Source organism: Pelodiscus sinensis, chromosome 5 (assembly GCF_052426305.1).
Source record: "Pelodiscus sinensis isolate ZL-2025 chromosome 5, ASM5242630v1, whole genome shotgun sequence".
In the NCBI taxonomy this organism is placed as follows: domain Eukaryota; kingdom Metazoa; phylum Chordata; order Testudines; family Trionychidae; genus Pelodiscus; species Pelodiscus sinensis.
In genome coordinates, this window is record NC_143056.1 from 117621807 (window position 1) to 117648031 (window position 26225).

The 26225-nt window shown below is 48.2% G+C and overlaps 1 protein-coding gene across 5 annotated transcripts; it reads left to right on the forward strand.

Annotated features, from left to right (window-relative positions):
• Positions 1–255: 255 nt before the first annotated feature.
• On the forward strand, positions 256–17483 carry LOC102448214 (cytosolic 5'-nucleotidase 1A-like). 5 transcript variants are annotated; one of them, XM_075928192.2, is made up of 8 exons: positions 263–412; positions 2781–2885; positions 5291–5348; positions 6739–6906; positions 9660–9789; positions 10626–10748; positions 13017–13195; positions 16018–17483. In XM_075928192.2, the coding sequence occupies exons 3-8, from the start codon at positions 5304–5306 to the stop codon at positions 16318–16320; spliced, it is 948 nt and encodes a 315-aa protein (XP_075784307.1). In that variant the 5' UTR covers positions 263–412; positions 2781–2885; positions 5291–5303; the 3' UTR covers positions 16321–17483. The 5 variants fall into 5 exon arrangements, with proteins under 5 accessions (XP_006134989.1, XP_075784307.1, XP_025046413.1 ...); XM_025190628.3 differs by having other exon boundaries at positions 2781–2864; XM_075928193.2 differs by having other exon boundaries at positions 2781–2864; positions 5295–5348.
• The last annotated feature ends 8742 nt before the right edge of the window (positions 17484–26225 follow it).

The following is a 26225-nucleotide window of genomic DNA, read 5'->3' on the forward strand; positions in this document are numbered from 1 at the left end:
ACAAGCCACTGCAAAAGCAATTGAGCAACCCAGCTGCCCTCTGGTTCTGAGATTATCATTGCCTTTTCATTAGCAACCTGGCTGAGCCCAGAACCTGTCATTACCAAAGCAGTGCCCTGGGATCCGCCCTAAAGACCTCTTCTACCCCCTGGCACCGTGCCATGCAGAGCTGCCTGGGAAATGAAGTCTCAGCCTTCTTGTTTACATTGCAGAGAGGTTGCCTGTGAGCTGGAGATGACTACGAATCCCAGCATGCTATGGGGGTTTTGTGAGCATGGGCACTACCACATTCATTTCTGTTTTCTGCCAGGGATCGGAAACATAAAAGGCGAGGCAGTGTCTTTTTTAAAAATTTGGATGCTGCTACCACTCCTGGGACAAGCTTTACTGGAAAGTGGAGGGAGCACACACAGTGAGTTTGGCTTTTATGTGTCTATAGACAGCTCTTGTACGGTGCCCTGAGGCAGTTTGTAAGAAACATGCTCTTTCCCGAATGAGCGTGAATGAGCTTCCAAGCTGTGTGCGTGTGTTACTGTAACTGTGTGTGTGCAGGGATGCTGGAGGTGCAGCAGGACCTCCTGGCATGAAGTGGTTTCCATCACATACAGGGAGAGGTTTACAGTATAGGTCAGTGCCTTTCAGCATCCCTGCTGTTTAAATTGTGCCGATGCCCTCTGTGTGCAGTAGTAGAACAGTAAGCTGGAAATAGCAAACTTCCTTTTAGACAGAACAGTTTGAAGGGGGGGAGCAGAGGCAAAGTCCAACATCACTGGTAGGAACAAAGTAACATCACAGATTCTAAGTGCTAACTCTACACTGATACATTACAGCACTGTAACTTTCCAGTTTCAGACAGGCAAAACTGACAGGGACTTCTTGAATTTAGTGCATGAGCCTCTACTGCTTGAGCCAAGAGCTAACTAGCTCTCGGCTAAGGCTGTACCATACACTCCCTCATTCTCTGTGTAAGTGATCTAAGTACCACTACATGGGACAGTAAGCATGTTAGTTCTATCACGAAGTGTAGACACTTCCATCATTGATGGAGGGATTTTGCGTGGATGTCACTGTGTCTGCCATGTGCGGTAGGTCAACCTAGCTATGTGTACGGAGCACAGCATTTTCACAGCCCAGAGCTGTGGCGCTATGTCAGTCTCATTTCCGAGTGAAACTTGGCTTAAAGGGACCTATTGTTGCTTCAGTCCAGCTGCTGAAAGAGGAAATTGGATCTGTTTGTTCTGGTTCATTTCTCTTTCCTTTTCAGCTGATCTGATTAGACCTACATTGCCTACTTTAGTGCAAGCTCATGGTGGGAAACCTCTCTTGCTGCTACGGGTATATAACAATATTCTTCTACGTTGGAATGGGAGGATTGATTTTAATTCTCCTATAGATACACAAATCGAACTTCTAATGGGCATCTCCCTCCAGCATTCAGTAACCTTCCATGCTGTTGTAGCATCAAAAAGGGGCTTGTGTCTGTGCCTTGTACCAGTTCATGGGGTGTTCATAAAACATTGTGTTTCAGTGGCTGTTTACATGTGACATAGGATTCACTGCCTTTGTCTTCAGGCCAGGTTTCCCCTCCAAGAGCTGTGAGAGCTGCAAGTGTTTGATATATCCTTAGGCAGGTCTTCTGTAGCCCATCTACTACAGTACAGTGCTACTCACATGCACAGTTCACATGCAGCCAACCTAATGGATGATGTGTCCCCTCCAGTAGCTGAGAGAATGTACCAGTGTCATTAAACTAGAGACTTTCACCTTGATTGTCATTGATTTGAGACCTAAAAGTACCTCAGACCTGGTAAGTTATATTCTATGACTTTGCTACCTGGAGTTATAGAAGCATTTGTACAGCTAGGGTGGAGCTCAAGCACTGAGAAGCTGTTGTTTATTCACAAGCAGGCATATATAGCAACCCACAAACCACTTGGGTTGTGCAGACCGCTCCGCTGAAATCCTTCCAAATAGGCCCTGATCTAACCCTCTACAGTGCAGAGTCATCCCAGCTGCCTGCCTGTGGCAATGCTGGCAGTTTCATATGCCTACTTTAACCACTGATACACTGCCTTTCTGTACTGTCACCTTGTTCCTCACGCCAGTCCCCACCCTCTTTTAGCCATGTATCTCCCTGCTGAGTGTTATCCCAACCCTCAGCTATGTGCTTTCTTGATTGAGGACAGTAAGTGCAACTGCAAGGCTAATGCTGTTCTCATAGTGGAGGGATACAGAATGCGTTCCAGAGAGAGTGCTTCCTGGAGTCAATAGGAAGACTGCCATTGATTTAGGAGCTGGATAAGGAGCTCCAAGTGCCTTCCACATTTGGGTTTATTGCCCCTCCTTGGGGGATGAGAAGAAGATACTACCACCTGTGAGGCATGTTAGCATTTCCCTCATGGAGAGCCTGATCTGATACTTAGGCTGTGAGCTCTTTGTGGCAGGGATTGGCTTTTTGTTCTGTGTTTGTACTATGATTAACACAAGGGGCCTGTGCCCCTGACTGCTGGTATTTGTGTGACTGTAGCACCTAGAATCCCCAGTGATGACAACAACCCTGTTTAATGAATTAGCTGCAGATTTTTGGGCAGCTCTATTCTGGGGCAGGGCTCTCCGCTCTAATGGGAGACCTATAAAACGAAGTGCACATGGTGAAACATTTTGCCCAGTGAAATAACAAGGTGATTGAGTTGCTAATAATGAACGTGTTGAATGTTTTATGACTGGCTACAGCAAATAGTGAGGAATTGACTTAATCTTGTCCTCCCCCCTGCCCCCAGGTGCTGCAGACTGGAGTGAGCAAGTGAGCCCAGCTTCTCTCTACTCCAAGGAGTAGCTTTACTTTTAGGTCCTGTTTGGAGCAGGTAACCTTAGCTCTGTGTGAGGTATATTCGCTGCATTGCATTTCCCCTTTTTATAACCACAAACGATTCACGTTCCACAGGCTGAATCCTAATTCCTATCTTACAGAAAATTGTCACTGTGGTCTAGAGAAGTACAGCACCGCATAATGGTAGAGCACCACTAGGACTTCACTGAAATGAATATAATGGGACTCTTTATTCAGGCTTCTAGCCACACGTAGCCCTTGTTACTAGTTCTCTCTGACCTTCTGCCTCTCAAACACTGAGCACAGACTGTACTGATCAGTTCTATTACAACAGGGCCTGGCTTGTGTTTCTTACAATTCTGGTAGGGCTCGTCTACATTGGCCCCTTTTCCGGAAGGGGCATGGTAATTTTTGAAATTGCAATAGGGAAATGCGCGGGGGATTTAAATATCCCCCGCGGCATTTAAATAAAAATGTCCGCCGCTTTTTTCCGGCTTTTAGAAAAGCCGGAAAAGAGCGTCTACACTGGCCCCGATCCTCCGGAAAAAAGCCCTTTTCCGGAGGATCTCTTATTCTTACTTTGAAGAATTCTTACTTTGAAGTAAGAATAAGAGATCCTCCGGAAAAGGGCTTTTTTCCGGAGGATCGGGGCCAGTGTAGACGCTCTTTTCCGGCTTTTCTAAAAGCCGGAAAAAAGCGGCGGACATTTTTATTTAAATGCCGCGGGGGATATTTAAATCCCCTGCGCATTTCCCTATTACGATCTCTGAAATTAACATGCCCCTTCCGGAAAAGGGGCCAGTGTAGACGTAGCCGTAGGGTTTGCTGACAACAACACATACACCCATATAGGCTTCTCATTGACTCTGAGTCACATTTTTCAAAGGGGTCTCCGTCCTCTCTGAAAGTTTTCATCCAGATTGTTGCTTGTACTGTCTTTCTGCACATGCAGTTGAGCTAGCTACACATCTAACCTTCTGATTTGTGCGTGCACCCTTTGGTTTTTAACTGTGCAAAAAAAAGACTTGCAGCCCCCTAAATAGGGGGTACAGGGAAGATCTGAGGTATGTTGTCGTTGCTTATCATTAGACCCTGGTCACTTGCAAGACATGGTTGGAGGGGCTAAGTAAATACAGTAGTCTTGTTCTGCTGGAGGAGGGGAGGTAAAGATCTGTGGCTTCTGTTTCAAAATCCCTTTTATTGTTGTGGTGTGTGTTTTTTTTTTTTTTTTTTTTTTAAAGGAAGGAGGTGTTTCGAAAAGGGGTTTATGGCTTTGAGCTTATGTGTCAATGTGAGTTCCTCCTCCGAGAGACTGCCTTGGAGCAGCAGCAGCAGAATAAGATAGATTAGACCTAGCTGAAAAGTGGATTTGTTTTCTATGGAAAATCTTTGATGTTTTTTGATTGGGAGGGGGAAAAAAAGCAAAATATTCCAATTCTGAAATGCCACAACAATGCATCATGGGAATTGTAGTTTGGGTGTTTCAGGCTCCTGTTCTCAGTAGGCTGAGCTCCATAGGTGTACAACAGTTCCCATGATGCACCACAACATTCCTTCATATTTTTGCTATCCATTTTTTGTTTTGGGTGTGTGTTTGTGATCTCATACAGACTCACCCTGAAGTCTGATATAGATTTGCACAGTACATTTTCAAAACTATATTTTCAGCTTAGGAAAGTAACAGGTTGACAGGCTTAATTCATTTCCACAGATTTATGGACAGTTTCCATGCCTACTGCACCAGCACTTTTCCTCATACTGAGAGAGAGAGAGGATCAATTTTTGTTCTGATTTATACCAGGGAGATTTCAAGGGATATTAATTAAGGCAGAATTTGCCTCTGAGCTGTTCAATGTATTTGACCCCAATCTTATCTATATATCGCACCCAACACTCTCAACCCTGTGAGTTAGAGAAGTATTATCCCTATTTTACAGATGGCAACTGAGGTAGAAGAAACTTTAAGAGTCTTCTTCAGGCTCATACTAGTAGTTTGACAGAACCAGTCCTTGAACTGAGATCTCCTAAATTCCTATCCACTGCCTCATCCCAGTCTCTCTTACGGTTTACAATATAAAGTATTAGCCCTAATAAATACTATGTACAGAGACCTCAAATGCAAAAGTCCACTTTTTATCACCTATTCTGTTGTCTGACTATTTTTAGTGACTAATTCTGATTACTGGGTTTTGGACCTTTCCTAAATATCAGATCTGGTCTTGGCTGGGTAGGAGCCAATTTTGGATAAATTTGGTCATGATCAGATTAGACTTGAATGGTTAATCAGACTTTTATTCTTTGTTCCTACTCCAGAACTATTAGCTTTGGAAACAGCTGATTAATTAATATTTCCATGCCATTTCTTAGTTTAAAATGTGAAAAGAATAAAACATCTTGTGAATCTGAATGTGATATAACATGGTAGTCAAAGTTCAATAACTTATTTTCTGTTGTGTGAAGTCAGAGATAGAAGATGGCAGAAGTTGGAAGCACCATTATAAACACCAATGTGAAACAGGTAAGAAGTTTTTGTCACACCAGTTGATATCCCATATTCAAGTGCTTCCCCTTGGTGTGATATTCCAAAAATGCCCCAGTAAGGAGAAGCAAGATCTAGGAATCTGAACACAGTAATGGGAGCTAAGAACTCTCGCGTCTAATTCTGATTTCAGGGGAAGCTAAAACGTTCATATCTCTGGGAGTGTATCTACACTGCACCCTTAGCTCGAAATAAGCTATGCAATTTGTGCTATGCAAATGTATTTTGAAATAGCACGTTATTTTGAAATTTGGGGCTGTGTAGACAGTGCCAAATTACAAAATAAGCTATTTCAAGACATCCTTTAACCCTCATGGAGCGAAGGTGACTGGGATGCTGAAATAACAAGCCGCCCATTATTGCAAAATATTTTTTGAAATAACGGGTTGCGCTAAGATGCGGGGTAGCTATTTTGGGATAGTGTAGCTGTATCCTGGGGGTCTACAGAATACCTGCTTTTGGACATTAAATGAAAGCCGCTCAGTTTTCAGAACTGCTGACCACCTGCAGATCCCAGTTAAATTATAGGAGCACTGTGTGGGGAACATCATAGGATTGAACCACTGGATGCCTAAAAAGAGGGTGAGACTGATTCACTGGAAAAGCCTGCTTTTGCAGTGGCTGAAATGAAAACTCAAGTGATAGCTTCCATGAAGAACGTTATTGACTTGTTGTTTTTGCAAGGCTGGAGACAAACTGGGGTGAAAAATGCCTGTGAATTTAAGTGGGGGCCAATGGTGTGCAATGAAGCTAATCTGTGTTGGCAGGAAAGAGTTCATCCTGGTCAGCACATATATGTAACAAGTGAGCTGTTGGTGGAATAGGTGTCTATCCCATATCTATTTCTATCTGGTCGGATCACAGTGTGCAGCTCTGTTCATGCAATAGCTTCCACCTGAAACAATCTTAGTCCCAGCTGTTGTAATGTGTAAGATTTACACACCCTCTGGGCTCTGAATGGGGGAATTCCACTAACTGGTGAAGTGCACGGTCAGTGTGCCCCCACCAAGGGCAGACAACACTCACAAGTGAGCAGTGAAGCTGTGTAGGGCACCACCAATGTCACAGAGATGCTAAAGAAGGGCTGGACAGAGGCGGTCAATCACTGTGCCTGCTCAGATCTCAAGCACTGAACCCCATCTCTGTGTTTGGCCGCCTGTGGTGGGGGAAAGGGAGAAGGAGCAATTGCAAGGCTCCCCCAAGTTGGCTGTTTTTAGGAGCCCAGGAAGTGTCTGGGAGAAGGGAGATGATGCTGGAGTCTTGGCAGTTCCCACGGCTCCTTTGCAGCACCCTCTCCTGGTTGACCATTTTCATCTGTCTTTTAAATCCACTCTTCTCTTCTTTTTGGCTCGCCCACTCCCCACCGCAGAAAGACCCAAATGAGGCACTGGTCATCGCTGTGACCACCAGGGCCATCTTCAACCTGGAGGAGGAGCATAAGCTATTCCTGACAAAGGGCAAGGAAGAGTATGTGAAGCACCAGCAAGCAAATGAAGATAAGCCCCTGGAGCAAGGTACAGCCTTCGCTTTCATTCAGGTGAGATGCCAGAAACGGCCTCCACAGGAACTTGGTCAATAGAATCATAGAACTGGAAGGGACCTCGAGAGGTCATCAAGTCCAGTCTCCTTCCCTCACGGCAGGACCAAGCACCATCTAGATCATCCCTGACAGGTGTCTGTCTAACCTGCTCTTAAATATCTCCAGTGATGGAGATTCCATAATGCCCCTAGGCAATTTATTGCAGTGTTTAACCACCCTGACAGTTGGAAAAAACTTCCTATGGCAAGGTACAGCTTTCACTTCCTTCAACCCTTGTGCTCTTTGGCTAGGGTATCTCTCTGTGATTAAGGCAAATGATGGGGTCTCACTCAAGGGGAGGCATGGCCTCTGCTTTCATTCAAGTGAGATGCTCTGGCCCAAATTCTGAAAAGCATTTAGGTGCCTAACTCCCAGGAAAATCAGTGGGCATTTTAGGCACCTAAATACTTTTAAAGGATGGTCTTTTTCCCATAACCAGGAGAGACTGTGGCTCTTCTCAGGTTGAGATGCTTCCAGTCTTAGCTTTTATCAGTACAAGGTGTAGTCTTTGCTGCAGTGAAGGTGAGGTGCTTTGTTCAGACCTTCATAAGACATTGACTCTTAGCTCTCATTTGGGCCAATGAAATATGCATGAGTTGTGTGTGGTGTTTTTTTTTTTTTTTTTTTTCTTTTTTTTTCTGGTTTGTGGAGGGATACATTGCAGACACAGTGTCAGTAACCAGACTGGCCATGGCCAGCTTGGATGGCACCACATCACTGTGGTATTTTAACCATTATTTAGTGTTTAAAGTGTAGATACCAGCCCTCCTGCCATACCTAGGATGGCAGAGAAATTGTAAGGTATCAAGGAAAACCTATGAACTCCATATGATACTAGTTTCCTTATCACAGCCATCTTAGTAACCTTACCTAAGAAAGAGAGACTATTAGAGACAGAGCAACATCAGCACCGTAGAGTGACTTCTTGAGCAAGGATATAACAGCAGCAATTTGGAGGGAAGATGAACCAGCAGAGTTTGGTGGTATCTAACAGCGGGTAGGCAAGTTGAATGGAGGGGGTACTTAGTACATCTAATAGACAAAATAAGCCAAATTCAGACTCAAAGGATCACCATACCCTTTTCCAGCAACATATGTTAAGTCAGACTACAGGCCCAGAATAAGGAATTTTGGGAGAGATCATTCCCATGGCTGGGGAGAGATGTAGGCCGTGGAACAATGCATGCTGGGAAAGGGGCAAGGGTAGGTGGAGGTCCCTTTCCATCTGTGTGTGAGAGTGGGGAGAGAATAAGACTTGCTGTAAGTCTCCCTGCTAGGAGAAAGAGAGGGACTGTAGGAGAAGGACAGGAGCTCCAGGTCTCTCTGGTCAAAGGCCCTGGGAAGCGGCCCCAGAGAGGACTGCCAGAGGGTGGGGTGAATCACCCCAAGAAGGGGTGCTTGTGGCAGAGTGAAGGAAGTGGGATGAAAGGAGAACTGAAGTGAGGCCAGAGTTGGTGGTTTGGACCCCTGACGCCTGCTTCTCTGTCGAGAGCCCGAAGGCTGGCACTTGTGCCCTCTCTTCCACAAACCCCTGTGAGTCAGAGGGAGCAGCAGAGCAAGGGTGTTGCTGTTGTACCCAAGAGAGGAGAGGCGATCAGCAGACCCACAGCAGAGGGCCGTGTTGCAGGGAAGTAGAATGGGAATTATTTTGGACTCCTTGCTCTAAGGGGTGGGTTTCTTTGGTTAAGCCCGGGGGCATAGCCACAAGCGAGTCTCACATGGAGGCCCACTGCTCCTGCCAAAGCACGGGGACTTGCCCCTCTCTGCCCAGTGCTGCAGCTGGGCCAGGGAGTGGGGTCGGAGCAAGGAGCTTGACCTGCTCCATTGCCCAGTGCTCCTGACAGACAGGGAGCAGAGTCAGGGCAGGCAAGCCTTCGTCCCCCAACCTGACTCCACTGACCAGCACTCCCAGAGGGGGACCAGGGCTACCTAACCCCACTGCCTGGAGCACCGGGCAGGTGGACAAGCAAACCACTTCCCTGACTCCTGTTCCTGGCAGGAGAGCAACAGGAAGCAAAGCGGGTGGGGGTGCAGAGCAGATTTTTATGGGGGCTTCCATTTTTATAGGGTCCCTGGCCAGAGCATCTATCCCTTCCCCTCTTCCAAGGCTCATCAAGGGACGGGAAGTGGTGGTCCCATGACTGCTACTCCCTGTCATTGCCCACCCATCTGTCCCATTCTGGCTATGCCACTGGTTTAGCTGGAGGCATAAAGTGCCAACATTAAATTACGGAGAGGGCAGCTGAGACAGTGCCCAGGTAACTATGGCAACCAGAAGGCCACTATTAAAATTGTCTCGACTAGCGTAAGCCCAGGGTCAGAGCTCTTGGTGGTGGAAAGGCTGCAGCATTCCCGCTGCATCCAGGGCTCTGCACAGAAGTGACAGAACTAGAACAACCTGGGGGCACACTGATGTTAGCCTGTTCACTGCAGGACTCCTGTCATGCCATCCCCTCCAGAGCATTATTCCTGAGGGAAAGTACATGGCAGTGGTTTTCTCTGATCTTCTTTGTGCAATTTCCCCAGTGGGTGCAAAGAGTCTCTGTCTTCCACATGACCTAAAACCAACAAGAGCGATTCTGTCCCCTGAATGGGGGGTGATAGGGGTGCTGGAAACTATGTGGCAGCCGATTGCGGGTGCATTTGTGAATACACAACTCCGAGAACATCCCTTTGTAAAACTGTCTCCTGTATTTGGCTGCTACCTCCAGGCCGTGCAGTTTGTGAATCAGAAACTCCTGGAGAGAAACCCAGAGGAGAAGGCCCTCTTTGATGTCATCGTCCTGTCCAACAACAGCCCCGAGAGTGGCATGCGCGTCGTCAATAGTGCTAAGCAACATGGTAAGGAGAGCCCACCGTTTGCTTGAAGTCAGCCCACATTCAGTGAATGGGGGACCACTGTCCTCCAGTCCTCCAGAGATTGCTCTGAAATAGCTGAGGAAGTGGGTCAGTGGAGAATACCACTTTTCCCCAGACTGGTGTGTGTGGAAGGAGACGGGCAGAGCCTCTCTGGGGTGGTAGCACAGAAAGAGGGGATATTGCAGGAAATAGCTGGCACCCTGGAAAGGATGCTGTGTCTGTGAGAGAGAGAGAAGGCATGCAGATATAACAGTGTGAGGGACATGGTGTTGGGGTGACAAGGTAAGATAGTAGTGGCTGTGCTGAGGGTCACTGAATTGGTGTAAGGCAGCAGGGAAGGGGCATTGCACTGATCTCTGGAGCAGCTCTCGTCCTGGGAGGGTCATGACCTGTGTTCTTTCTAAACTGCACCACAACACAGCTTCACAGGTGATTAACCAGCCCTGCCCAGTCAGAGGCTCAGTGCTCCATGCAAGTAGCTGACTGACTGACTGGGTGAGGCTGATTAATCACCTGTAAAGCTGTGCTGCCCCACAAGTAGAGGGAACACTGGTCAAGACCTCAGTTGCACAAAGGGAGGCTGCCATGGCAGGAGATCTTTCAGTGGGAATGGGGAGGAGAGCACAAAGCAGGCTGGAAATAAAAATTAAAGTTGTTTTTTCAGCTGTGCCACTGATTCACTGGGCGATCTCTACACTTTGTTTTTCTGCTCAGTACCTCAGTTTTCCCCTCAAGCGGGGATGGTGATACAACCCTCCTTTGCAAAATGCAAATGTACAAGAACTAGGTGTGTGATTTCATTTGCTTTTTCTGATAAGGTTTGGAGATCTCCAAGTTTTGCTTCGTCAGTGATGAAGATTCCACCCAGTACTTGAAATCCCACAATGTCAAGCTCTTCCTCTCGGCCGACAGGACGGATGTGTGCAATGCACTCCAGCGAGGTGTGCTTTCTCCCTCTCCTTCCATATCTAGCCTGGGATTTCATTCTTACACCTGAACCCTGTGCTGCCTCCTGCCCGTCACTCCTTCCCCTCTCCCCCCCCCCCCCCCCATGAAGTTTTGTAAAGACTTGCTTTTTCAGAGGGATTTATTATTAAATTCAGAGAAGTGCTTCTGGGATTGATCTTGATACATTTGGTTTCAGCCTGGAAAAAATTCAGAATTAAGCAGTTCAGGAGTTTCTAGAAGGCACCATAACCATCTTGTGACTGCAGGGATGGTACATGCCAAATGCACTATTTGGCCCCAAGTACAACTGGGCAAGTAATTCATAATCTGCTGCTGAAGATTCATTTAAAATTAAGCATATGCTGCAGTTTCCCCAATAGGATTGGACATAAACATGTGCTTAACCTAAATCAAGTTGTAGGAGTCTTTCCCATGATTTTATGGATGATCCAGCCCAGACTTTTTCGTGAGCATTGGTGGTTTGACTGGGTCCTCGCCTAGCTATTGTGGTTCCTTCATTCAGGCACAGTTCAGTCAGTTTACGTCTGAGTGAGAAATCTCTTCTTTGCAGAGAGGTAAAACCATAAAGCTGCCTGACTGCTTAATGTTTCCATTTCTTGGCTATAAGCCTAGTATGTAAGGTTGGGTCGAGACCCCCTTTTCTCCAGTGCTGGAAGAGGGTCATCGTTAGACCAGCTGCATAGAAGAAAACAGGGGAGGTGCCAGTCAATTCCACCAGCTGAACCCAGTGAACATATCTGGGTTAGGGATGTCACTGTGTAGATGACTACACGATTAACCAATGACCCTAAGCTTATCGGTTAGTCTTGTTGATTTCACACATACACTCCTCCTCCCTCCCCCTCCCCCCCACCCCAACTGCCTCTGTACAGGAGTCAGCAAGGTGGGGTGGGGGAGCGGGAGCTGGTGCCCATGAGGAGCTGGCTTTAAGCACGTTTCCCCACAAGCACCAGATCTGCCCCTCCCCACTCCCGTGTGTCTGCCTCTGATAGCAGCAGTGCGGAGGGTGGGGGGGGGGGGGCAAGCTGGAGCCAATATGCATGGGAAGCCGCCTTTCAAGCCAGCTACCCGTACATGCTGGCTCTGCAGACCCACCGCCTTACGCTGACTTCTACAAAGGCAGGGAAGCAGGCAGGAGCCGGTGCTGGAGGAGCTAGCTTAAAAGCTGGTTCCTCCAGCCCCAGCTCTGCGGTGGTACCTCCCCTTCCCTGTCCTGCACTGTTGCCTATATCAGAGGCACGGGGGCGGGGGAACACGGGAGGCTGCTGTGAAGCAACCTCTGTCTGCAGCAGGTCCAGGTTCCCCACGAACAGAGGCTGCTTTGCAGCAGCAGCCCTTGTCTGGGTGGGATCCGAGCTCTCCACAGAGCAGCCTCTGTCTGTAGGGAGCTCAGACACCCCGCAGACGGGGTCTGCTGCCACCCTGTGCTACTGCCTCTGTATTGTCATGGGCATGGGGCAGCAGGCAGCCAGGCTGCATGGGGAGCTGGTTTTTAAACAGGCTCGTCTCATGGACTGGCTTCTGCCTGCCACCCCATGCTGCTTCCTCTGATAGAGGCAGCAGTGCACGGTGGCAGGGGGCTCCCTGGGAGTGGGGCCAGAGCGCACTGGCTGCCAGCCCCATCCCTGGAGACAACAAAATAGTCATGTAACCACTAAGTTTTCATGCGGTTACATGACTATTCAGTTACACAATATCGAACAGCCCTAATCTGGGCTTAGCAGGCTCGGGTAAGTGCAGGCAGGGGTGTGCTGGCTGCACATGCTGCGTAAGTGCAGCAACTTGTACTCCCACCCCCTGCCCCTACAGAGGAGTGTCCATACTATGACATCTGAGCATTGCCTCCTCTCCTTCCCACTCCCAGAATGGCTCTCCCACTGCAGATGGAAAGTTGAGCACTGTTTAGAGGTCTAGAATGTTTTTTCCTGGAGTGGGATGGGGTAGGGGGAGGAACGTGAAGGGACCTGAATCTGTGAGGACGTAATCCAAAACCCATTGAAATCTGTGGCAGTCTTTCCATGGACGTCAGAGGGCTTTGGAGCGAGGTTGTAACAATCCTGAGGGACCTACGCCGACTGCTTCCCGACCTGTCCTCCATTGCTTGCAAGCACACAGGTTTTGTGCAACTCCTCTGGCTGCAGCATCATAGTCGCAGTAGTCTGGGACTCTTGGCAAGGCCTGGCTGCAATCTCCCTGGTTCCCTTCTCAGCTGAGGAGTGACCTTTCTTTCTGTCCCACAGGTGTTCCAGCCGCACTCATCTTCCAGCAGGACGTGCAGGCTCTCACCACCCAACTGCGAGTGGTGTTTGACGGGGATGCTGTGCTCTTCTCGGATGAGACCGACCGGGTTTTTCGTGAGAGGGGGCTGAGTGGGGCTGTGGAATATGAGAGAGCGATGGAAGCCGTGCCCATGGGAGAGGTATGCCTGCTTGCTCAGCCTTAATGGGTTTCCCTGTCCCTATACCACACAACAACCCACACAGTCTGGTTGTGTTACATTCACCCACACTGATCAGGGCGAGAGCCCTCCTGCTCGGATTTCACCAATAGCCCCTAGCAGCAGAATATGCAAAAACCCTCATAGGCGGCCTCTGCTTTGGCCTGGTACAACATTCGCTGAAGGCGGTAGAGTCCCCCAGGGTATGTCTACACTACAGCACTAATTCGAACTAACGTAGTTCAAATTAGTTAATTCGAACTAAGCTAATTCGAATTAGCGCATCTAGACTTTAAAACTAGTTTGAATTAGCAAAACGCTATGTCCACACTGAGTGGACCCTGAACCGAGGTTAAGGATGGCCGGAAGCAGTGCCGGCAGGGCATCAGATTAGGACTTAGAGCGTGGAGCTGCTGTCTTAGGTTAGCCGAGGGCTGTGCTTAAAGGGACCCAACCCCCACCCTGGACAGACAGTTGTCAGGGGTTCCCCGCTTTCAAAGCAGTCCTGGCTTGAAGTGCCCTGAGTGCCCACACTCGGCACATCACAGCACTCGGCCATCAGCCCGGCTGCACTTGCCGCAGGCTAACATGCGGAGGGGGGGGTCAATCAAGGTGCTTCAGGAGAGCTTCCACCCCGAGGAGCCCGCAGAGACAGCCCAGTCCTCCCCATCGGGGGCTCGTACCCCATTCTTCCCTCACCTCCTTCCACTTACCCCTCCCTAGCCCCCCTTCCTGATGTACAAAATAAAGGACACGTGTGTTCAAAAATAGAAACTCTCTTTATTGAACAAAACTTAGGGAGACTGGGAAAAGGAGGTGGGAGAGGGGAAGAGAGGCTGGGAGAGGGAAGGGCAACTAAAATGATCAGGGGTTGGGAACAGGTCCCAAATGAAGAGAGGCTAAAGAGACTGGGACTTTTCAGCTTAGAAAAGAGGAGACTGAGGGGGGATATGATAGAGGTCTATAAATGCAGGAGTGGTGTGGAGAGAGTGCATAAAGAAAAGTTCTTCATTAGTTCCCATAATAGAAGGACTAGGGGACACCAAATGAAATGAATGGGTAGCAGGCTTCAAACTAATAACAGAAAGTTCTTCTTCACAAAGCAAATAGTCAACCTGTGGAACTCCTTGCTGCAGGAGGCTGTGAAGGCTAAAACTAGAACAGAGTTTAAAGAGAAGTTAGATAAATTCATGGAGGTTGGGTCCATGGAGTGCTATTAGCCAGAGGGTGGAAATGGTGTCCCTGGCCTCTGTTTGTGGAAGGCTGGAGATGGATGGCACGAGACAAATGGCTTGGCCATTGTCTTCGGTCCATCCCCTCCAGGGTCCCTAGTGTTGGCCGCTGTCGGCAGACAGGCTACTGGGCTAGATGGACCTTTGGTCTGACCCAGTACGGCCATTCTAAGCTCAGGGCTCAGGGTCGGGGGTCTCAGTGGACCACCTTGATTTTCATGCAGACCTGCTCCTGGGTGGCCAGGCTGGCAGCTCTCCTGCCCTAGACAGCCACTTTCCTGTGCCTAGTGCGGAGGTCGTGGATGAGGTCCACGATGTCTGCACTAGAACAGGCGGGCGCCCGCCTCTTGCGGACCTGGGCAGGCTCCCGGGAGCCGCCAGCCTGGTCCCGGGAAGAGGCGGAGGGCTGGATGGCAGCGGATGGCTGGCTCGAGCCATGCCAGGTGCAGGGTCTGCTGGCTGGGTGCTGGCAGGCTTGCACCTGGCACAGGCACCGTAGCCAGCCCGTGCCCCTTTAAGGGCACCGGGGCTGGGAGGGGGGCAGAAGCGTTTCCCTGGTGGTGCCCAGAGTGGCCACCAGGGAAAGCTGGGGAGGGCTAGCCTCCCACTAGTTCGAATTAAGTGGCTACACAGCCCTTAATTCGAACTAGTTAATTCGAACTAGGCGTTAGTCCTCGTAGAATGAGGTTTACCTAGTTCGAATTAAGCGCTCCACTAGTTTGAATTAAGTTCGAACTAGCGGATCGCTAGTGTAGCGCCTATCAAAGTTAATTCGAACTAACGTCTGTTAGTTCGAATTAACTTTGTAGTGTAGACATACCCCCATTGGTTTCAGTGAATGCTGTAACAGGCCATAGGCCTCTTCTCCTGTAGATGAGGTTCGTGGTGCTAGCCCAGCACTGAAATCAGATGAGCCGCCTGTGAATATTAGCTCTATTCCTAACCCTCTTCCCAGACTGAAAACCTTTAACAACACATTCACTGTCATTTGTTGCAATCAAACGGGGTCTACTCTTGTGGTGCTACTTTTTGGAATGTGTCTGTCTGCTCAGTAGAGGCTGTGATAAGGCCTCAACATTCACTTCCATTTCTGACTGGGGGTTTGCCGTCAGTCTTCCAAGGTGGCAGGCGAGAGCCTTAAGCCACCGTGCCACTACACAGGTCAGTCACACAGTTCTCAGACCACTGGTGCTCTGCCACCCACTTACTGGAGGGGAGTGGGTTGGTGGGCACAGTGTTGGCTCCCTCTTATTTCTAACCACTAAGTTGAATTAAAAGATCGAAACAAATATGTAGACTGCTTTCCTAAAGTCACGTTTCCATGTAGGCAATTGCTGTCATTGCAACTGGGATATTTTAGGATTGATGGGTGGGACACCATCGCTTTAGTACATTGTGGTCCATGCTCTGGAAAAATCTGGAATCTTCTGCCAAAATTTCCCCCCCCACCCCCCCCAGCCTCTGAGAATCACTCTATCTTCCTTGATCTCTCTTTGCTAGCTATTTTAGAGTAAGGTGAAATTAACCCTTCCTCATGTACTCCCAACCTCTAATCCCTGTGTGGTTTCATAGGGTCCACTGAAGGCATTTGCCATGCTCCTTGGGAAGATGCGCAAGAAGTTCAGCCAGGAGAATTCCCCTGTTCGCACCTACTTGGTGACAGCCCGCAGTGGTCGTGATATGGGCATCCGTGCTATCAAGACCCTTCGGGAATGGGGGCTGGCGATTGATGAGGCCTTCTTCATGGATGGAGCTCCCAAAGGTCCCCTTCTCTCCCAGATCCAGCCCCACATCTTCTTTGACGATGGCCCTCATAACATCCAGGGGGCTCAGGATGTTGGTATACCCTCTGCCTTGGTCCCCTGTGACTGCTGATGAGCAGGGATGGAAAGGTTACCTCAAGGATCAGGCCTCCCAAAATGCAGTTGGATAAGACCAGGACACAGTTTCTGGCAGAAGGGATAAGGGCTGACGTCTAAACCCATGCTAAGCAAATTCTGTAGAGAGGGTGAGATGCTGTGTGCTGATGTGGTGCTTTTTAGGTCCCTCTCTTTGTTTCAAACACCTGTTCCATCAGATCTCAGGGATGTGGCAACAGAAGGCCAAACCTGCACATGAAAGAAAGATGCTTAAAATGTAACCATTAACGCCCACCTCTTGATTGCCTTAGCTGTCTCTCCAGGGATGGCAACCCTTCCACTTGCTAGGCGTAATGTGTGCCACACTCATGTAGTACGAGCACTGAAACCATAGCTCTAGGGGTGAGACCATGTGAGTGGAAGGGAGTATGTAACTGTCATAAGAGGCAGACAATGTAAGCTCAAGCTGCACTCAGGCAGGTGTGTTGGTGTTTGGAGCTTTGCGCCTGTACTTCTATTCAAATTCCAATATGCCCTTTACATGCTGCATTTTTGGGGGATTGTGCTTTTTCAATAAACTATTTTTTTTCAGGATGTATGTTTATATATATATATATATATATATATATATTAGGGGCAAATCCTGGGAGGTGCTGAGCAGCTAATGAGCACTTGCAGCTGCCATTGACTTCAGCCGGAGTTCCAGATGTTCAGGATTTGAGGGCCAGGGGCTGTGTTTTATCATTGATTCCAGTCTGTCGGAATGCCGTTTGTTGGGCTTGGTTCTGATCTCCCACCGGTGTCAATCAGGAGTACCACCACAGAAATCAGTGGATGTACACTGTGGCGAGATTAGAATTAAGCCCATAGTATCTAGAAGTTTAATGTTAACCTCTCTTCCATGTCTCTCTGCTGCTCAGTTCTCTTTTCCTGCCAACTATGGAGCCTCTGTTGCTCTCTCCTCTAAGTGGCACAGACAGATCAAGTCACTGTCAGTTTGTAATGCAGAATACCACAAAGCTGCTTTTCTTGCTGTAGGTGGGGTATGTTTGTGCTGAGAATAATGTAAGAGGGGCAAGCCCCACAGTATATCTGATCATTCACATTTAGGATCAAAGACAAATCATGTCTAATGCTATTTTCTAGTAACTATTAAAATAAATAAATATGGGTTGGTTACATCTGTGCAAGAATGTTTCAAAGCCCTCATACAGACATAACCCACATAGGATACTAGGGTTAGATCCTCTGTGTGTATTTACATATATACATTTATATATTAGAAGATTTACCTGGCATTGATCAGATCCCTCAGGGCAGGGGGTTGGGAGTATGGAGGAGGTAGGGGTAGTGTCTGCTCCCTGGGGCCAGCCTGCTGTGGCAGTGGTGGGCATTGCTCATGGGGGGTGGGGGCAGGAGATGCTTTGCAGCTCTCCAGGGCTGTTGAGGGTGCACTTGCTTGCTGCCCCCATGTAGTCAGTCTGGTGTATAGCTGTCTCTGCGATCAGATCCCTCCTTTTGATGAGAAACAAATGGAATCCCATTCCCGGCACATCCCATTATCCTGGATCAACCAAACCCTGACCTTGCTTTAAGTTAGGATAAGAGGAAGCTGCATATCAAATGTGGTGGTCCTAGCTCTTAGGCTTCATTGACACTGCTAGTTGTTCAGGCAGAAAATATGCTAATGAGGGACTCATCGGCATAAGTCACAAACTCATTAGCATATTTTCTGCTGTTTCTTTTTGCACAAGGGGTTTTTGTGCAAAAAGCAGCACCGAGGACACTTTTTTTTCCATAAAAACCCCATTTTGTGCAAGATCCTTATGCCTGTCCTAGAGAGGCATAAGGATCTTGTGCAAAACAAGGTTTTTGCTAAAAAAAAAAAAAGATTTCAACTTATGCTGCTGAGTCCCTTTAGCATATTTTCTGCTTGAAGAACTAGCAGTATAGACAAAGCTTAACAGTTCAGGAGGAGTTCTTGAACAGACAGTCATGGATGAGCACATAGCTGCATAAACTCTCTCAAATATATAGTAGCTATCTATAACTTCTGGCCAGATTCTCAGCTGGTGTAAATCTGTGGTAGCTCTTTTGACTAGACTAGTGATGCTGAGAATCCATCCCTATCTGCATGATGCTGCAGTAATGACCTAGCACTCCACTTCCCATTGGGAATGTGACATTCAGGTTAATCAGTCAACTGGTTAAACTTTAGGCTGACTTAATATTTAACTGGTTAACTGACTAAGCAGGATCTGGGCTGGGGACTGGCCCAGCCTGTGGGGCTCGGGAGCCCTCTGCCTATGGGAGGTGGGGAGCTGTTCCAGCCCCTACCAGAACCAGTAAGCGTTACCCGTTTAACATGGTGCTTATCAGTTAAGTGGGTAACCAGTTATCCTTTCACTTCCCTAGTGCCCAGATGCTCTTGCCAGCACCTGTGCTCTGATTTTAGTGCTTGGATCACAGTAAACACTTCCAAACAGGGGAGGGAGTTCCAAAATAGCATTAGCGTATTGGGGTAGGAGAGGGCTTAGAGCAGGGGCGGGGAACCTTTTTTGGTTTGGGGGCTGCTGACCCACAGAAAAATCAGTTGGGGGCCACATATAAATGAGAAGCAAAAAATAAAATCTCACTGACCTGGCTCCTGATTTAGAAGCAGACACTCCTCACATTCCCCTTGCACACCAGAGCCTGGGGGAGGGGAGGTCCAGGCTAATAGATTTTGTATGCTCCAGGCCTGTGGTCTGGCGATTGGGAGGGGGGGAGCTGAGTCTTGAGGGGGTTAGATCCAGGCAAGCCAGGGGCCTCATCCAGCCACCGGGCCTGAGGTTTTAAGCACAGTTCATTACACATTGCTTGTTCCTTCTGGAGTAAGTGGTCCTTTGCTTTTGTTCTAGCTGGCTGTAGCAGGTGTGGGTGATTACACTGGGGTGTAGTTCTTGCTGGTGCATCTGATGCCTGCAGTGAGTGGTTTTGGATGCTTTGGGGTGGTTGTTTTTTATTTGGCACAAAGCAGTAGGATGGAGCCTAATTTATATTTGCTCTCCTGCAGTTTCTTTCCAGAGGCTGAATTTTAAGCCATCTGCCTATGCACACAGTCACCACCAGAGGCCACCGTGCTGCTCCTTACTGAAACAGGAATGGTGGCCAATTGATCCCATTGCTGCTGTGGCCTGGCTCACAAAATCAGGGCAAGCAGAACTTAGCCTTTTGCTTCAAGAGGGCTCCTGGAAGCCATGAATGACAAACAATGTTTAATTGACAAAATATGCCTTGAAAAGGCCCTTTCAAAACATACTGGTAGACTCTTTTCTGTGAACCCAACCAGCCCTATAGCTGCTCTGCATTGCGTAGAGAAGAGCTACATCCCACTCCTGGAACTGAATGCTGGCCCACGGAAGTCAATGACAAAATTCTCATAGACTTCAGACGGAGCTTCAGCTCTCCTCTCCGGAGCCGGTAGTGACTCAAAGGCAGAGCTGCTCTTCGCAGGAGTTAGTGTTGCTTGAAAGCAACCTTTCCTCCTCAGGAAGCAGTGATATTAACTGACATATAGTCTCTCTTCTGGCTGAAGGATGCTGGCTGCAGTACAAGAACCTGCAGGTTAAAGTAGGGAAATGCATGTGTGGTGATGGTGAGGCAGAATTCCCAAGCTCTAGTCATGGAAATACTGCAGCCTTCGTCCCGAGGAAAGGGGAAGTGATGATATTGCTTAAAAATAGATTGCTAACAGCAAGAGTTTTCTCCAGCTCACTACTCCTGTAGATAACAAATTCAGTCTGCCTCCGTGTTTTAGCTTTTGAAACACTGAGTATCTCCTGAGTGAAATCTAAGGGTTTATTCCACCAGTTCCTAAAAAGCAGTTTTCACAAATGGAAAAGGCCTCTCAGTTCCTGCCTGTCAGTGCAGAATTGCTCCCTATGGACACATTGTCTCATGTTTTGTCCAATCTATTTTAAAATGTGTCAAGGAGTCAGACTTGCATCCCTGTCCTGTAGGCGAATAGATTCTCTGATATTCAGCCCAAATTTTCCATTTCTTAATGTCATCCCATATTCACTCCGTGTCAAAGGACCACACAGTGTTTTTCCATCTGGTGCGTATTTATGCCCATCCAATAGGAAAACATTACACACCATCAAATACTGCAGCCATCAGAAATGAATGTTGTCTGCTGTTTATATTTATATTTTGATCTTTCTTTTAATGCTGACCAATGCCAAGAAAAAATCATGGATAAAAATTGTGGTAACACTGCTGTGGGGCATAAGGTGCCTTTGGGATTGGTCAGAGTTTGATAATGAAATGTCCCAGACTGGTAGGCTACGTCTACACTGGCACGATTTTCCGGAAATGCTTTTAACGGAAAAGTTTTGTGTTAAAAGCATTTTCAGAAAAGCACGTCTAGATTGGCAGGACGCTTTTCCGGAAAAGCACTTTTTGCGGAAAAGCGTCCGTGACCAATCTAGATGCACTTTTCCGCAAAAAAGCCCCGATCGCCATTTTCGCGATCAGGGCTTTTTTGTGGAAAACAGTACTGTGCTGTCTACACTGGCCCTTTTGCGCAAAAGTCTTTCGGAAAAAGACTTTTGCCCGAACGGGAGCAGCATAGTTTTTTCCGGAAAAGCACTGATGATTTTACATGAGATCGTCAGTGCTTTTCCGGAAATTCAAGCGGCCAGTGTAGACAGCTGGCAAGTTTTTCCGGAAAAGCGGCTGATTTTCCGGAAAAACTTGCCAGTCTATACACAGCCGTAATGACTTGTCTGCCATGAGAAAGAGTAGGGTGTTGTGCATGAGATGCAAAACACTGCCTATGAGCATGAGGAAAATATGGAGATCAGCAAACTACAGCCACAAGCTCTATAGCCCAAGTGAATGAACAAGAGAAGGATGTGAGGAGGGAGGGGAAGAGAAGGTGAATGGTTTCTAATTCAATGTGATCAGAAGACAACTTTTAAAAAAGGACTTACAAATTCCACTCCTGCAAATGCTGTTTTCTCTGATAAATAAATAGATGGCTGAACATCATTTGGAGGTGTGAAGACTCTTTCCCCCCACTCTTGTGAGTGGGAATAAAAAAGGTAGAAAACAACTTAAAATTTCTTATGATCCTGTTTGAAAGGAAAGTTGAGTGTTTACTTAAGATTTTTTTTAAATACATATACATAGACAATTTATTAAGTATATATGGCTTTGTTCAAACTTTGCTGAAGTCAAAGGAAAGATTTCCATTGATTTGAAAGGGCTTTGGATCAGTCTCTTAAGGAAGCAGGTACATAAAACCTCTGGTGATTTAACATTGCTCCTAAAAAGTGTTTTCACAGGTGACATAGCTCTGAAGTGTCCTTTGTTTGAAGAGGGGTTGTTCATTAAATCCCCAAGTTGCCTATATTACAAATAAACTTGGGAAGTCCTGGTTACATCAGGGAGACAGTCATTCCCAGCAGAAGAGCCCACCACATTTTCATTTTCTTGTACAAATGATTGTGTTCCTCATTTTGGTCTTTGACAAGTGCTGTGTTCCCCATTTGGGCCTTTGTAAGTTAAAAGGTACACACTTTGCTCCTCTCTTTTTCTCTGCCTTCCCCACCCCTCTTTTTGCAGTGTTCCATGTGTCGTGGTGTGCGCTGATCAACTTACTATATTTGTTGCAAGTGTTTATATACTACGTTAAAAGAACATGAAGGTTGCAAAATCAAGCTTTCAGAAGTTTGGAACTGCCAAAATGTAGGTTGTGTGTGCAATCTTAATTTGACCTCCGTGTGTGTGTGTGTGTGTGTGTGTGTATGCGCGCGCATTAAAATCCAGTCTTTAATTACATTATACTATACTATTTTACCACATTATTTCTGCTTCATTCAGGATGTTAATGTAGTTCCTGAGTTAAAAAAGAAACCTGAAAAAACAAACTCAATATGTGGCAGTATATCGACACCCATATAGGACACTGGCAGGGCTGGACTCTATAGATCTATTGTACAGCTCTCTGCCACGTGAGCAAACCGCGTTCACTGATTGCAGCAGTAGGTTGTCACCTTGTATGTGAACTAGCCCCTAGAGCACGGGTGGGCAAAAGGGCCTCCATGGGCTGGATTCGGCCCGCCAAGCGGGTTGATTCGGCCCACAGAGGCCCTGCCGTTCCCCCACCCCCAGGCCAATTAGGGTTTTGTTGGCAGGGGAGCATGCAAAACCTCCTCCTGCCCTGGCAGAACCATGCAGCGCTCTGAAGCGCAATGTGCTCCTCTTAGGGTGGGAGGAGACGTCACGTGCTCCCCCGTCCCCAAGCCCTCATTGGCCTGGGGGTGGGAGGAGCACACGAAGTTGCCTCTGCCCTCCCCTCCACCCTGCGTGGAGCATGTAGCAGTTTCAAGTGCTGCATGCTCCTCGCAGAGTGGGGGTGGGGCGGGAGGAGGCTTATCAGATAACCCTGATTGGCAGGGGGCGGAGCTGCACGAAGGTTCCTTCACCCTGCTGCAGCCTTGCGAGGAGCATGCGGTACTTCAAAGTGCCACATGCTCCATGCAGGGAGGGAGGAGGCTTCGTGCACTCCCCCGCCCCCAGGCTCTGCTTGGACTGGGGGTGGAGGAGCATGCAAAGTCTCTTCCCGCCCTGCCAGGGGTATGGGTGCCTAATGGGAAGGGGGGGGCAAAGAGGCTTCCCCCACCCCCAGACCAATCATGGTCTGGGGGTGGGTTAGCCCAGAAAAATCCTGGCCCCGCCCCTTCTGGCTTAGGCACCACCCCTTCCGGGGTGGCCCAGGCCACTTCACAAATTTTTGAAGTGGTCGCTGGCCAAAAATTATTGACCACCCCTGTGCTAGAGGGAAATGATATACATTTTGCCAGCAGGTTTTGCAAATATTTGCTGACAGCAGAGGAAGGGTGAGGCTCAAGAATTTTGGAGGAGAGAGGGCAAACCTGTCTGCCCCTTTCCATTCTAGTCTATCCCTGTCCCAGTCCTGTCTCTTTCCCACCCCTCTTCCCTGGCTCCTCTGCTCAGTCTCCCCCACCTGACTACTCCCAATCTTCACCCCACTGTGCTATTCATCCCAGGCCTAGTTTCCTTGCCTGTCCAACCCTAGTCTCTCTGGCAGAGCTCCAGTGTTCTCCCCCTTCTGATTCTTCATCCCAGTGTCCCTCCACCGTCAGACTCATTTAGTCTCCCAGTCCCAGTCTCCCACTCTGGGTTACTTGTCCCAGTCTACTTTCCAGGCCAGTCCCAGATCCCTTCCCAACTGCTCGTCTTACCTCACTTTGCCACCCACTCCTTCCCAGCCTCTGTCTCCTCCCTCCTTTCCAGCTCCTTATCACAGTCCACACCTGCCGCTGTCCTGGTTCTTCTACATTCTCTGTGTTCAAGCCAGGTGGCTTCTTGCGCCAGCCACACTGAGTGATACCAGCCCTGGATAAGCAGAGCGCACAGCAGAGACAGACCATTTCCCTGCTTTTAGTGCTAGTACTCAGTGCCCCATGAGCAACAATCACAGAGAAAGTCCTGGCGCCTTGAGCTAGGAACAGATGGAATCTGCAGAGCACTCAGCTGCCAACATCTAACCGGGTTATACGGAGCATTTGCAAACAGATCTTTCACAAGTTTCTAATGTGGCCAAATTTAGGCAGCTTTTTCCTCTAAAAGGCACATTGCTGTCATCAGGGCAACTCTCCTGTCCAATTTCAAACCAATAGTCCATAGTACAAAAGTGGTAGATCTTCTCTACAAAATGCTTGTCCAAGTGTATTTTTAACATAGGCAAAATAATGTATTTTCCCCCTCATCTAGTTCTTATAAGCAGCTGAATTAGTTTTGCTGAAACTTTCAAAAAAGAAAAAATCAACCGGAGGGAGGCTCCCAGCATGGAAAATGTCAGCTCAGACAGTTGTAGTCTGGTGAAGTTATAAGCAACTGAAAAGAGGATCTTCTAATGGGAAGTGTTGGGCAACTTGAACCATGGGTGTTGCTACCAGCGCCACGGATGATGTAAAATCCAAACATGAAACCATCCCGTGTCCTGATTTGGAATAATTTAAAATGTCAATAAGAACAATAGTCGTCACTTTCCCCAACTTCAGTCTTTTTGCCTGACCATTATATTACCGGTAGTAGCTTCAGGGGGTAGCCGAGTTAGTCTGTACAGGATAAACTTAAAAAACAACAAATGGTCTGGTAGCACTTTGTAGACTAACAAAACATGTAGATGGTATCATGGGCTGTGCCCACAAAAGCTCATGGTACCATCTACATGTTTTGTTAGTCTATAAAGTGCTACCAGACCATTTGTTGTTTTTTAAGTTTACCATTATATTAGTGAAAATCATTTTCAATTCTATATTTGCACCAATAGGTGCCACCCTCCCTTTTTACATGTCTTAGGGTACATCTACACTGCACAGCTATTTTGGGATACCGGAGAATCCCAAAATAGCTACCCTGCATCTACAAAGCCACCCATTATTTCAAAATACTTTTTGAAATGGCGGGTGCACTATTTCACCATCCCAGTAAACCTCATTGAACAAGGGATAAGGGATGGCTCGAAATAGCAAGTTATTTTGAAATTTGGTGCTATGTAGATGCGCCAAATTTCAAAATAAACTATTTCAAAATAGTTTTGAAATAGGATACGCAATTTGCGTAGCACAACTTGAGTATCTTATTTTGAGTTTTGGGTATGGAGACGCACCCGTACAGGGCAAAGTGATGGGGCACTGGCAGCTAAGTTCAGCGCTGGAGACATCAGGCATGTTTGGATCCAGAGGTTTGCCTAGAGATAGAAAATACAGAAGCGGCCAGATCCATAGCAGATGAAAAGGGACTTAAGCAGAACTAGACCAACTTGCACTGGCTGAGGATCTGGCTACAGACTTCTCCTAAATTCAGATGCGAAAATTACCTATTTTCAAGGAGCACTCAAAAGTCATTATCCTTATTAAGGCCAAGTACTTTCATCTTCAAAGGGCTCAGCAAACACTAGCTAATGAACCCTCACAACTGCCCTGGGAGGGAAATAAACATATGTATCCCAGATTTAATCAGAGGAAACTGAGGCACACACCCAGATTCTGTCTTAGGCAGAGTTTTGTGCAGTGCAGCAGAAGCAGAGGCAGTGAATGAGCAGCACACACAAACTGGCCACTTGGTTCTCAGAATGCACCTGCTCCAGCCTCGGCCCCAGCATAAGTTAGAAGCACCTAGCAGCTGCTTTAACTGACACTAGCTGGCTATGAGTCCTATGAGACCATATGCTAGTGGAGAATCGGCCAAGTACAAGTAGAGCCTGCAATACCCTGACACACCCCTACTCTAAGGACTGCGGAAGGCAATTGGTGAAGGAACAGATTATGCTGCTTTACTCCAGCTAAAACCTCCCCTGCCCTGAGAGAATTCTCTGCTGGACAGTTAGAGAATTGCCTAAGCATCGCCTAAGCCAGGCATGTCCAAAGTCCGGCCCGCGGGCCAAATGCGGCCCGCGGTCGGATTTAATACGGCCCCCCGCTTCTCCCGGCTCCCCGGTGCTTTTTTCAACTGGCGCACACAGCGCGCCGCTTCAGGCCGCCGCCGCCGCCGCGGTCCCAGACCCTGCCCCTGCACTCCGCTTTGGGGCTGAGAGTGCGGGGACAGCCCCCGCTTCCTCCCCCTCTCCTGGCTCCCCGGCGCTCCTCTGAACTGGCGCCGCTTCCGGCCGCGCCGCCGCCGTCCATGGCGGCCGCTGCGGTCCTAAAGTCTGCCCTGTAGGGCACGTCCACAGCCCCGCTCTCCCGCTTGGCTGCGGGTTCGCCCTGCCCCCGGGCCGCCGTGAGGCCAGCGTGCCCTGCGCTCTCCGCCCGCCTCTGACCCTGCAGGCCCTCTACCTTGGGGCTGAGAGTGCAGGGACGGACTCCACAGCTACTGAGATCAGGGACGGACTCCGCAGCTGCT